At 40.0% G+C, this 14230-nt stretch overlaps 1 protein-coding gene across 2 annotated transcripts in view; it reads left to right on the forward strand.

Moving 5' to 3' along the window:
- Positions 1 to 14230, forward strand: part of NPAS3 (neuronal PAS domain protein 3) — an 817945-nt gene that overhangs the window by 106505 nt on the left and 697210 nt on the right. The window contains exon 2 of one of the 2 annotated variants that reach the window (XM_087859046.1): positions 847 to 936. The exons of the other annotated variant lie outside the window; for it this stretch is intronic. Coding sequence (XP_087715172.1) covers positions 847 to 936 — 90 coding nt within the window. The remainder of the gene's footprint in view (positions 1 to 846; positions 937 to 14230) is intronic. 2 annotated transcript variants of the gene reach the window in all.

A 14230-nucleotide genomic window follows, 5' to 3' on the forward strand; every position in this document is an offset into this window, starting at 1 on the left:
GCTTTGTACTTATTATATATTAATTATATTACTTTCCTCTAAAATACAATGTGGTAGATTCCTGAAATACTTTTTCCTGGATTAAGAGATTTTCAGTTGAAGGAAATGGTCAGAAAACTCACAGCATTTTTATGTCTCTGTAATGCACGGAGTCTCAGATGAATTTATATGCTTAAGTAATACAGATGAAAATTGTATCAGCCTTTTCCCCCTTTTTGCCTTAACTGCCAAGAAACCTGGAGCCACTATAATCAGCTCATCTCAGGTGCCTGTTAACATCTAACCTGTGCTCCCGACGGTCTCGCTTGTGTTTTCATCCCTAATTGGGTTTAGTTCTGAAAGCTGTATCATATCCCTTTAGAAGTCAGTAGCATACGAACTCTTTATAAATTGAGTAATGCTGAAAATATATTAACTTTACTAAGGTTTTATAGCTAATTTACAGTTGCCTACACTCGTAATGCATGATTGAATTAATGACAATCCTGTAACAAAAACACTAATGACATTTGTTTTTAACGTTTCCTTTAGACTATAATCATGGGGATTGTAGAGGGAGTTAAGCTTTAGACCTAATGTCTTTCGTTTCTTCCACTTTTATGACTCTGAGGTAAAAACTTTTATTTTTATTTTTTTGTTCTGATCAAGAACAAGAAGTTTTCTCTGCTGCAGGTCTCTAAAAGTGGAAGTTAATGTTCTAAAATGTATGTACACGTTGCGACTATGTATATAGCTCAAAAGCATAAAACGCAAAATATATTACATTTCAACATACTTGTTATCCTGCATTCCGGTTGACTGTAGAGAACCTCTAGTCATGTCTATCTGTTTTTGATGCCTCTACAGAATAACTGCCCAGCATCCTCTGCCCAACCAATCAGAATGTAGGAAAATCTACAGATATGACGGAATCTACTGTGAATCTACCTACCAGAAGTATGTTGAAATCTTTGTGAGTCTTCCTTCTGGCTCGTGCATCAGTGCTTGTGGTTGCCAGCTATTCAGAAATATCCTTGTATTGAAACCTTATATTTCTCTAATATAGTGGGGGAAAAAAAAAAAACCAAACCAAACAAAAACAACCAACAAAATTTGCCTTTGAAATCCAGACAGAAAAAAAATGTTTATTCTTTTGAAATTGTGGTCTAAAAGTTTTTAAAAATGACTATATTAAAGCTCTTAGGTAAGCTTCTTTATATTGCAATAAACAAGTACTTATATGCAAGAAAATCTCGGCAAAATACATTGCACAGGTGCTACGCATCTTAGGGATTTGAAAGGTGTGTTATGTATAAATTAGCTGTCACTTTTTTTCAATCCTGTAATGGAATGATGAGTTGTAATTTGCATAATCCTTTAAGAAGTCAAATTATACTGTCATGTAGCAGACTTAACATGCTAGCTAAGATTTCAGAGCTTTGCAGCTAATTACTATGTACCTTACAGGACAGTTAAATTGAAGTTGAGTCCTCTGCCTTTGCTGCCATTTGCTTTGTCCATTACTTAACAGAATCTGTGCTGTTGGTAATGAGGTGGTGTTACTATCACTGGAGTAAACACTCTGCTCTGGGAAGGAAAGGCATTTTAATGTATCAGAGCTTGACTTGTGTTGCTTTTGCTAAGAAGGAAGTTGTTGTTTTTTTAAAACAAGAGTCTAAATTGGAGTCTCCCCAAAAGGATAACATTTATGCTTTCCATAAAAGTTATGGAATATTGATTGAAGCAATAGTAACCTTTAATTAAATAAGTTATTCTATAGAAAATGTAAAGTAAGGTAAACATAGTTCCACTGAAGGCATGAGACTTTCCGGGTGGACTTTGCAAATATACTTTGGTGTGCTTTTTGTCTTCAAACTCTCCTTTTGTAGTGGAGTTCCATTTTTGAAAAAAAAAATACCCTTTTTCCTTAAAAATCCTTTCTGAGTACAAGCTGGTGAGTTCTACTTTCATTTACTCCTCCCATTGGCTGTCCTGAATTTTCTTTCATGGTTTCCATTTTACAATCAGCAAATTCTAGAGCCAGTGAAGGCTGCTTTCTAAAAAGGAGACAAAATGGAAACCTGATGGAGCTGGGACTCTTCTCTGTATCTTTGCTACTTATTTTTCTCTGGCTTTATTTCTTGATATTCTGTTGCCTCGATAGTGTTATTGTTTTCAACAGAATTGGTGTACTTATAATGCAAAATTGTTACTGATTATTTTTTTAAACGTCTTGTTTTCTGTGAGTCATCCTTATTGTGGCTCTCGGTGGTCAGGTTTCTGTAACTTGCTAGTGATTCTGTGGCTTTGTTGTGATTCATGGATACTTCGAAGAAGCCTTTTGCTGTATCAGAAGGGGGATCCTTTAAGGACCATCTGAAAGCAGCAGTTGACTGTTGACCATTCAAGTAATTGGAGACCAACAGCCAACTGTTGTTCATTTGTAATTAAGCCAATTTCACGTGTCTGAAATTACTATCAGCCTAGAGGCGGAGGCTTGTCAGTTTAAAGCCAGGAGCCTGCATGAGGTCAGTAGGAATTCAGTCCACAGCAAGGCTGTCTTTCGAGCTGTAGGTATCATCTCGAGGGCTGGCTTTTTTCTTTTTTTTTAAAAGAATTTGTGTTATTTGTAGTCAAGGTAGACACAGTAGGCTGCACAGCTGTGACTGCCAGGGAAAGTCACTAGGGGGATATTCATAACAAGGAAATATTGGCAAATAAATGATGAAGAAGGGGAGGAAATCCCCAAGATGTTAAATTGGAGCACTGTCACTGAGATGATTAATGGTGTTGTGTATTTTAGTGAAGACGCTTATCTGGATTGTCTTGAAACTATAGTGTACATTTAATAGCACCTATAAAAAAAAAAAAAAGCATGTGGTGCACGAACACCCTGAAGAGAAAAGTCCATGGACTCGGATTTTATTTTCCTGAGTGAGTACTTTCTTCAACTTAGTCTTTGGCTTCTGGGTATTAGAAAGCTGGTGTTAACGTTTGTTACATGGAAGTATGTATATTTTATGTAATACTAGTCGGCATTTATGTAGCTCCCATTCCTACAAGGTTGAAAATGTTCTTGTGAAAAAGCTGGGTACTTTTCCAACACTCTTGAGGGGTGAATGTTATTAATAATAGGGAAATGGTGATTGCTCAGATTTGCCTAGTTTTTCTGGGCAGATGGGCAGGGGTGGCCATAGGGCTACAGAAAATGAAGGACCAAACTTTCATCAATAATGCGGTTAGTTCTCTTTCAATTTCTGGTGAAGGGGTGGTTGTCCTGGAAGGAGGTCTAGCTTTCAGTTTTAAGCCATGAATATCCCGATTCTATGTACTTATCGCTTGCTTTCGGGGGTCTTTTATCAGTGATGGCAGGTGCTTTGTTGGGCGGTTACTTAACCTTCTTGGGTCTCAAAAATTACTACTAGACATAGGGATAGGTACAGGCTGAAGGCATATAGTTCTATCTTCAGTGAACTTAGTCTATTTCAGCACTAGTTTTCAATTTTGCAGGCTCTACCCAAATAGTGGGATAGAGTCCATTTTAGTGGATCAAGATCAGAATTAAAAAAAAAGAATCGAGAATTTTAGTGCTTTGTACTTAAAGTAAAATTTATTTTGTGAGGCTTCTGTTTTTGTTATGTTTGTGTAACTATATAAAACGTGTGTTCATGGGGGGAGCCCTGAGGTAGAACGTTTGTGTTTTACACCCAAAAAAGATTGAAAGCCTCTGTAATAGAGTTGCTAGGTAAGTGTATAAACATAATAATGCATGGGTGTTACATCATTGTGTGGATACAGTGGATTCTAAAGAAAGAAATGGTGAGGAATGAAATGGCTGCCCTATCCGGTCTCTCCTATCAGAATGTGCTGGTGCCGCCTTGCATGGGCCCTTGAGAATCGATTGTATGCTCATCTTTCCCATCCTGTGATCCCTGCCCTCATGTTAGTAACTGGAAATTGGGCAAAGTATTTGCACTATGGAAATTGGAAAATGCTGCAAATTAGGTGCCCTCCTGTCCCCAACGAGTTGTTAAATATTTACCAGCACGTCACGGGTCTCGATCCTTCCAACTGTAATCCTCTGGTTTTATAATGGTGAATTTTCCTACTTTTTAAAACATGTGAGATTTAAATGGTGGGAGTTATTAAACAATTTTAGTAATGAAAACTTAAAGTATGCAGGAAAATAAAACCTGTGGTTAATTCAAAATATAATTTAGAATTTTAAAATGGTAGGTATCCTAACTTCTTACATTAAATGCTTATGACATGGCTGACTTAAAACTTTGTAATCGGCGATCATTTTTTGGCAAAGGGTAGGAAAGCAGGGTTTTCAAAAACACTAACCATATAGTAAATATTTGAGAAGTTTTGTGTTAAGCAAACATTTTGGTAAGAACCAAAACTTAAAGAATTCAGACCTCTTTCTCCATTTTAAGCTGTCTTTAGTTTTGCAGTAATGTCTCTGGGTTTTAGTGAAATCATCTGTAAAATCATTGATTTGATTGGGAGATGTCACAGTTCTTTCCAATTACAATTGTCTTTTTTGTTTTTTGTTTTTCACACAGAAAAGTAAAAGCAGTGTGGAGAGTCTTAAAAAAAGAGAGAGAGAGAGATGCTCCCTCCATAATAACTATGAGAACTTTAAACTTCTAAATAAAGGCTAGAGAATATTTGAGTTGGTGGAAAGGAAATTTCCATGGAAGTTGATGGGATTTTACCACAAAATACAGTGGCAATCACCTGTGTTGATAGGTGATCGTGAGTAAGGGTAACTGGGAAGGAGTAAACTCAGCAAGGTCCTCATAGCCTCCAAGTTTGTCACAGTTTGGCCATGTGGTTGGCACTTCTGTAGCTGTGTTCAAGAACGATGATCTCACTAATATTTAGAGAAGATGGATGGGGAGACTGGAGCTTAAAGGACTACTGTTCAGTGAGCACAGGCTATACTGTTGCAATAGTTCCTGCAGGACCCATTTTGAACAAAGGGCTTTCACCCAGAGTTCCTTGTCTCTAAGTATAACCAAGATTGAGAAGGTGTTTGTCATTGACTAGACAGTTGTCACCTAAAGAGAAGGGGCCATTGGCAACATTGTGAGGGTTGTTTCCTGCCTCTCTAAGCCCCTTTACCTCCATGAAATTGATGCCACCTGGATACCTGGTTAGCGTTTCATGCCCAAGCCTCTACCCACGAGGCATTTTTGTCCATACCCTTCATTGCCTATCAGGTGTTGTTAACTGATAGTTACTCTTCTCAGGGCCATTTGCATTTTAATAAGCAACTCTGAGTGAAAGAATTCAAGCAAAAGTGGAGTTATTCTCCAATGGAATAATTTCAGCACCACAACGGGTATTGGAGAGATTAATTTCAGGCTGGAAAGGGAGAGGTGATCTCTTCTTCCTTTCCTGAAAAGCAGCAACGCAGAATGAGGGTGTTCTCCTGCTCAGCATAGTGTTAAGGCTGGCTTTGGCCAAGAGGCATGGGTTTGGAAATGGGCAAATCCAGACTACAAAGAGAGAAGGAATTAACATGGTCTGGGGACAAGAGGAGGAGAATGAGTGAAGAAGGAACTCACCAGTCTCCATCAGCTGTGTTGTGCCAGACATAGTGCTAACCACTTGCACGTGTTATCCCAATTAAGGAGAACAAGACAGGTTCCTTGTCAGGCAGGCTGCTGGGGGGATAGATGGTCACCTGTGCTGATGGGGAGGGAAAGGTCAAGGAGGCTCCAGCAGCAGCAGCAGTAGTGAATTCTTCTGGCTGTTTAACCTGATTGATTGATTGCAATTATACAGCCTCCCCACCCCCATGCCATTGGAATAATTTATGCCAGTTGTGTTTGGATCAGTAAATAACAAAGAAGTGAGAAAAGAGAAATATACAATGAACTTCATAAAGAGCTCTAATAGAATCTGCATGTTAAACAGACATTGAACTTTGTAGCAAGAACTGCTTCAAGCCTTTCAACGTCCAAATGAATTCTAATTTCCACATCATGCCTTTCAGACCTCAGCATGGTTTCTGGTGGTTTCTCCCAGTTAATTTTAGCATCACACCAATGATTTTGCCCGTAAATGACTTGAAGTGGTGGTAGATCTTGGTAATGTGGATGGTATATTATTTAGGGCTAATGCCAGGCTAGCTCAAAAAGGAGCTAATTTATTCATTCATTTAACAACTATATTTTGATCTTCACCCACGGGTCAGGTCCTATTCTGCATAAAGTGACTTAGAGGTGAGTAAGGAAGCCTCTGCCCTGCAAAAGCCCAGAAGACTGATGTGAACAAGTAATTGGGATTCTGTGTAAGAGGTATCTCCAGGGAGGAGTGCAAACAATGGAAGTGGTCCGTGAAAGGGTTGTTATTATTTTTAACAATCGAGGTGCGCCCTGCCGTCTTGATGGTGGAAGAGATTTTGATTTGGGGTAGAGGTGCTTGAGGTAGTGATTTGGGCCAAAAGACCGGTATTTCTGGCGTAGCAAATTGCAAAGGGCATACGTCAGGAGTAGAGGGCAGGATAAGGGTGACAGGACTTCAGTTTGGAGAAGGGGAAACCGAGGCATTGGGGTGGACTGCCATCCTGGGAGAGAGCCCTGCAGGAGCTTTCAGGAAAAGAAGAATGTGGCAGGGACAGCGAGTCAGTGAACAGCTCTCCAAGTTGCTTCACCCTCAGGCAGGAAACCCCTGGGAGTGGCTCACCCGCTCAGCCTTTCCTCTTTGTTGGGAAACTCTGTGTGTGTGTGTGTGTGTGTGTGTGTGTGTGTGTGTGTGTACGTGTACGTACGTACGTGTATGCGTGCTTTCCTTGGAGAAGGTGCAGTCCTGCTGGGTTTGTAATTTTGAAGTTACTTTTGACTTACAAACCTCTTGCAGGACTCTACCAGTATGAAATCCAGTTTGGGACCTGTCCACACGCTCACTGCTTTTCCCATCTTGAGGTGTTCCATATTTGGCCTTTCTCCTTCCAGACCACTTGTAACTCAAGATAAACTAATGGTGAGTGTAAAAATGGACAGGCACAGGAGGCTTGATTTAAAATGAAAGAATATTAATTGGCTTTACCCGAGTGTTTATTTTCATCATGAGAGAAGAGCCTGCCTCGATTTTTAAAAATAATTGGCTACTGACACACCTGCAGTATGTAGGAGAACGCTCTAGAAATTTGAGAAGAGAAGGCAAAGGTCAAGGTGAGAGGAATAGAGCGACAATGAACCTTTTGTAGGCATGCTGTTGAACTACAGTGTCCAGAATCGCTCACGGTGGTTTCAGAGAGAGACAGGGAGACGAATGTGCTTGTGCCCAGATCTTAAAATAATACAGCAAGCTTCGTTAGACATAAACTATGGTTTTAATAAGTTCTTAAGAACAGCTTGTTCTGTGTGGTGATGGGAGTTCCGTGTAGATGTGTCTTGAGTGAGTTTTTGGACTTCGGTTATGTATTAGAGTGGAAGCATTATGCTTTTAGTCTTTGCAAGCAACATATTTTAAGGGATCCCTAAGTCTGCACAATAGTATTTCATCTCTGGTAGAGGTTGTTAAACCTCCTGGAAATGGACCGGAGTTTGATCCTCACCACATAATGATGAGATCTGGAATCGTGGCTGTTAACTCTTACTGCTTCTGTTTTCTCACTTCTGAAATGGAGGAAAAAAGAAAATGATCTCATAGCTGTTCTGAGAATCAGTGGGCTAACTAATGTCTTGACATTTTTTAAATCTTCACAATAAGTTTAGGTTCTAGGTAGGATTATTACCACCATTTTACAGATAATAGGGTCTTACAGAGCTGGAACAGCTCACTTGAGGTTAAGCAGGTAGGATAAGGTAAAATTTAGTTTGGCCACACCAAACTGTCACTCACTGGCTCGCATCTGCTCTCCCATCCCCTTACCTGTTCTTGTAAGTTAAGTTTTATTAGAATACAACGATACCCATCCCCTTACACATTGTCTGCGACTGCGTTTGTGTTTCAGTGGCAGAGCTGAGTGGTGCTGACAGAGACCATATGGTCTACCCCGTCTCAAATGTTTACTGTGTGGCCCTTGGCAGAAAGTTTGACCCTTGCGTTAAACCTCAGTCTGTTTGACTGAGAGCCTAAGGCCCACACCACAAAAACACTTACTATGGTGCTTGGCATTTGGTAAGTACCCATTGAATGAATTCTGCTGTGTTCCTCACTTAAGGTCCAACTGCTCATATCAAAGCACTACCGTCTGCAAAATGGAAATAATGAACATTCAGCTTCTAGTAGGATAAGCCACTATGGCTATGGAAATACTGAATTCTTAAAGGAACACATCCTAAATTGTCTTATATCTGCCGTTTATTACTGTGCTTTATATAATAGAGATGCAAGAAGAATTTCCATCTTCCTAGCAATCAAAGTACAGTACATCATTAAAGGGAATAATTGTGAACTTCAGTGAATATTCAGAATCTGGTCAATTAACCTCATGCAACAGAAAATTTCATGTTCTTTGGAAATCTAAGAAAATAAAATCTTCCTCAAGAAAAAGTGTGGAATTGCCACTTAATTTTTGAGCAATACATTATACTATATAAGCAGTGTGCTTACAGTAGGAGGAATGCAATAGGACCCACCTTTTTTAATTAAGACTTATAATTTATAGATTTTGTAAGATTTTAAAGATTTTTAAAAGACTTTACAGATTTATAATACTTTCTTAAATAGTCTACCCAATAAGGAAGTGATGAGATTATGATTTCAACTTAACCCTGCTCAGAACTTTTATTTCCATGCAGGTCTATTATTGATTCTGGGAGCTCCCTATCCTCTGCTCAGTAAATGGCCTCAGGTTTGGGTTTCTGTTCCTTTGGAGCTGAGGGAGCCACACTGTGTGTCCCATCAGCTTGCATTGAGGGATAATCTGGAGATTTCCTTTGACTAAGCCCAGTGCCATGGCTCTGGGTTGGTGAATTGGGGCGGGGGGGTTCCTACATTAGTTCTTTTTTCACTTGGAATAGCTGAATATTCTCTTTTTGAGAATACAGCTATAATACATTTTCATTCTGGAACATTTGGAAAATGCGGATAAACATAGAGAAAAACATGAATGTCTTCTGTAATGGTACCACCCATAGACAGCCACTGTTCACGGCTTGGTGTTTATCGTTATATAGAACTGTGTTGATAGGCGTGTCAACTCTGACAGATAGGTATCTACATATGTAGGCATTTTCTTGTGGATTCATGCTGAAGTTGTCTGAGCAGGGAAACTTCTGGCAACAAGTGTTCTAACTTGTATACAAGCAGCTTATTTGAGGGAAACTGTAAGCTGCATGGTCACCTTCCATCTAGAAACTGTTTTGCAGAGATTTCCTTTCGTGTTTTTTTTTTTTTTTTCCTGTTGAAGTTTGTATCTCTTTTCTCAACTTTTCATCACTTTCTTAGGAATTTAAATTCTTGTGCTTGGAAGACAAAACAAACAAAGCAACAATAAACAAGAACTCTGGCAAGAACCAGTGATCTTAGTGGCATTAGTGATTGAGATTTTCAGCAGAAAAATCCCTCCCTACCACCTCAATTTTTTTTTTTTTAATCTGGTACTTCATTCTTAGAAATTGTTTTGAAAGAGCATGAAGCTAAGGCTGAGATGGGTGTGTGGGTTATAGTAACAGAGCTTTTTAAGATTGTGTCATGTACGTGTATGAGAAGAAGTAACTGCTGGATGATGAGGTGGAGTTTTCTGGTCGCCTTACAAACTCTGACGTGCCACGTCAGCTGCATCGTTCTTGAGGGTGCTTCTAAAGTGAATTCTATTTACTGTGTTCAGCACGGAGATATTTTGATCTAGTTTTCAAAGCAGAGAGAAGTCTGGGTCCTGGGAGGATTTTGTTTGAATGGCCAACATGTAAGGAAAGCATTCTTGGGTGATTTTTTTTTTTTTTTTTCCTCCCCATTGTCAAACTTGAGACCTTTGTTATTCACTTAGCAGGGTGAGGATTCTTTGGAATTGACTGTTTGAGATTTATATGATTTAAATAGACGATCCCCGTATCTTTTTTAAAACCCAATTGCCCTTCCCTCCTTCCCCATCAGCCCAGTTATAAAGAATCTCTGCAATAAATAGTAAATGCAGTAGGATTTCTATATTAGGCGATGTAGCGAGCGTCACTCTTTGCTTTTTCTTACTAGGTACCAACGAGGAGAGTCCGGCTTCTTGCACTAGCAGCTGTCCTCCCTTGCATTTTAATGAACATAAGTTTTCATAACAGCATCATTTTCTTGACCATTGCATGTCAGTGGTGCTCAGGGTGAATCAGAGCCAATTGCTTGCCTTGGCCTTGAAACCAGGAGGTACACGGTCTTCTTGATGATTCTCCTCTTCCATTCTTCAACTCCACTAACAAAACTGTTTTAGGGGTGAAATCGAGTGTCTGGTACCGTCAGGCATGGAGCCTGCTGTCTTGGATGCTTTAGACACCAGCTAGATTTCCTGGTGAAGAAATTTGCAGTAATTATGGAGAGGTCTTTGCTCACTTCCAGGGAAGGAGCTTGTTTTTCTAGGGACTACCTAACTGCTTGATGGCCTGAAAGGGGAAAAATAAGCAACGAGCTCTGATTCTCATCCCCCTGGAAAAATTAATCATGTGTCCTAAGTCGTGAATTAGTAACAGTGAAAGCAGTCACATTCATGTCACCATGTTTTTTAAAAGGAGAGGTTTGGAGACCTATCCAGTGGGGAGGATGGTAGGGGAATTTCTTGAGCTGTTGTAAAGTAGATGATCAATAAATTCATCTGATAAAAGGATTGTTTATCCTCTTTTCTGAATGCTGCTTTTAAGAGCTAGTAACAAATTTATGAGACTGGTAGGAATAAAGAAAGCTTTTTTTTTTTTTTTAATTTACTGTACTTGTGAAAGGTCTTGGGAAAGGGAAGACTAGAAAACTAAAATTATGGGCCAGTGGATTTTAAATAGAAGACATTTTTATAAGAATTTAGTGGCAAGTTTGGTTTACTTGTACCACATACAACTTTACCGGCTCTCTTCAGGGGAAATCTGCCATACACAAATGATTGCTGGGATATACCATGTCCTCCAAACTTGAGGCTCTGAGCTGTAGAGAGAAGAGAATGAATATAGCTGCATTCTTCACAGAAAGAACATTCACTGCTCACAGATGCTGAGGTCTTTCATTGTGAGGCAAAATTGATCCTTCCAGGGACAATAGAAGTTTTAACTCTTGACAATGAAGTTGTGGTGGAGTTTCACCATTCCTGCTTCTGTGTTGGCTGGTTTTCCAAATGCAGTGAGGTAGAGGAGGCCGAAATCAGAAGTAACCTATTCCAACTATGGTGTTCTATGGTCTCTAGACATCATTGTAATTGATGCCCCACATCCGTGTTTGAAGCAAGTAAGTAATAAGCTCATTTGGCGCTCAAGAAAATGAAGGCTCAGAGGTTAGGCAGGTTGTTCAACTCACACAGCTAACGTTTAATCAGAGGACTATTTATGGCGGACCAAGTCACGTCAGTGTGGCCCAGCAGCTCAGTCACTTTCAATTGGATGATATGGCTCATTGGAGCAGGATACTTGTCCACAAAAAACATCCACTTTCTATTTGAGTGTAGTCTGTGGAAATCTAGTTCTGTGAAAGCACAAGACCCTGAGGAATTGAAAGACTTACCTATAGAAGAGGGTGAGTGTGTTGTGTTTGAACACTACTTGTTGGACGTCCTCTGTGTGCACAGCTGTGTGTTCTCCAGTATGGGGGCAGCTAGGTCTGCCCTTGGGAAATTTCATGTGTCAGTACACTGCAGTTATCACACAAAAGTGGATAAATCTCAAGTTTTTAATCTTCAGTCTTACCTCTTTGCCAACCTGTAGTTTGGAAATTTTAAAACTCTTGAGGTTTCTACTTAGGATTTCCTTGACATCAATTCACGCATGTAATGACCAACAAATGTGCAAACACTTCTGTGGACATTGCCAGTTAATCCTTAGAGCAACCCAGTGAACTGTTTTATCTCTGTCTTCTATGAAAAACAAAAAAACAAACCCAACACCAAACAAAAACCCTTTGAGTCCTAGCGGTTACGTATTGTGAGCACTCTCACACAGCTGCCACATGGCGTGGCCCGCCTGCAGAGTATGACCTTCCTCCTCTCCCAGGCTGGGGTTCCCTCCAGGACCATGCCGCTGTGCCCCCGAACAGAGCTCTGCATCTTCCTTAGAATGCTACTCTTCTACCCTATACTTCTTCTGCTCTGTCTTCATTCTTATAGTCGTTCAGTCTCACTCTTGGACTCCTCTTCCATTCTCCCTTTCTCGTCTCTAATAACCTGTTTATAGTGTGATCTCATGTGGAAAAAACTTACCTTCTGTTTCCATCCCCTTGACTTAAATTATTATCTCATGCCTAACTTGTTGCAGTCTCCTGTTCAGTCTTCTTATCTCCTATCTCCTTGAATTTAAGTGAAATTCTAGAGTCCTGCTGTATACAAAGACCATGAAAGGGAATGCAAAAATCTTTTTTGGGCTACCCTATAGTTATCAGATTAAAATCTTGTTTCTAACATGGTTCCTTGCTCAAAGTCCTCAATGGTTTAATCTTACTGTATGGGGTCTATAGTCTTACCTTAGTATTCAAGATCTAATTTGCCCCCCACCTCCGCAGTGAAGATACCTCCCAATGGAAACTCTCTGCTCCTATCTATGAACTATGTCCACTTAATCTTGTTAGGTGCAACACACACCCTGACTCTGTGCTTTAGCTTTATGCACAGTGGTTTCTCTCTTTTCAGTTCAACCTATTTATTGGGTACCTTCTATAACCAGGAACTAATACGTGGGATGTATAGCGAACTAAGACTGTTTCTGTCCTGAAAGTTAGTGTTAGAGACAGATAGTAAACAGCAAAAGTTACAAACCAAACACACCATATTGTCTATTCAGTGGTGGTCAGTGCTGTGGCACAAAAATGCAGAAGGTTAAGAAGGAATTAGGAGTGCTTGGTGTAGGTGGCTCTATTATGGTTTCAAGTAGGTGTAAACCCATTTAAAAAGATACTTGAGTGAAGACTCCTAGGAATTGAGGGAGTTGGGCCTCCAGATAGCCCTGGGGAAAATACTCCAGGCAGAGTGAGCACCTGCCATAAAGGCGCTGAAGAGCTTTTGTTGCTTTCGAGGAATGGGGGGAGGCTGGTGGGTCAGAAAGAGCAAGGACTGCAGCTGGAGGCAGGTGAGAGAGGGTGTGGGGGGCCAGCACACAGGACTCTGGCAGGTGAGGTAAGGCCCTTGGCCTTTACTCCACCTGCAATGGCTTTTTGGGAGGATTTTTGTCTTAAAGAGTAACGGGATCTGACTGAAGTTTTAGAATTCGTCTGGCTGCTAGCTGAGTCCATGTGTCAGGGGGCCATGGGTGGAACCAGGGAGACTATTATGGTCATCAAAGTGGTTGACGTGCAGGGTGTGGAAGTGGAGGTGGGGACAGGAATTTGGATTCTGATGTATTCTGAAGGAAAAGCCAGCAGGATTTGCTGATGGAGTGTATTGAGAGGGGATATAAAAGAGAGAAAGAAGTCAATATTGAATCTGAGATTCAATTCTAATGCATCATTTACTCTGTATCACACATGCGGTGGCATTCAATCGTATATATGCAAATAAATACCTTTTAGGAACTCTTAAATTGAAAGAGGAGGCAGGTCGTAAACTTCTAAGAGGATGAAAGACTACGTGTCTGTCTATGGATGGATATCTTAGTAAGATTGCAGGTTCCTTTAAGATATTGATTCATTTATCAATCCACAAACCTTTCTAAGGTACTTATTAAAAGCCAGTGGTCTTCTTACCTTGTCAGTAGGTGCCAAATGGAATTAGGGGCAGCTTCAGTGCAGTGGACAAGAACACAGGCTCTAATGGAGACTGAGGGATTCAAATCCTACTTGAGTCATTTATTTGCTGGGTGATCTTGAACAAGTTATGTAAGTTCTCTGTTTTCTATTCTGATCTGTGAATTGGTAATAATCTCTCTCCAAGGGTTTACTACAGGAGTAAATGAACAAATACATATAGAGTACTTACAACAATGCCTGGTAAATACTAAGTGTTCAGATAGTGTTCATCATTACTAAGTAAGTGTTCAGGAAACATTAGTTAAAAGAGGATTAACATTTGGAGTGACTTTCCTTCCTTAAACCCCGTGGTCAAAACCTGCCAAGTTGCTTGGATTATAAATGTGAATGATACGGTCTCATAGCAAGCCTTGCTTTCTAGCTGATGGTTAAA

Source organism: Ursus americanus, chromosome 35 (assembly GCF_024610735.1).
Source record: "Ursus americanus isolate L20-20 chromosome 35, mUrsAme1.1.p, whole genome shotgun sequence".
Classification (NCBI taxonomy): Eukaryota; Metazoa; Chordata; class Mammalia; order Carnivora; family Ursidae; genus Ursus; species Ursus americanus.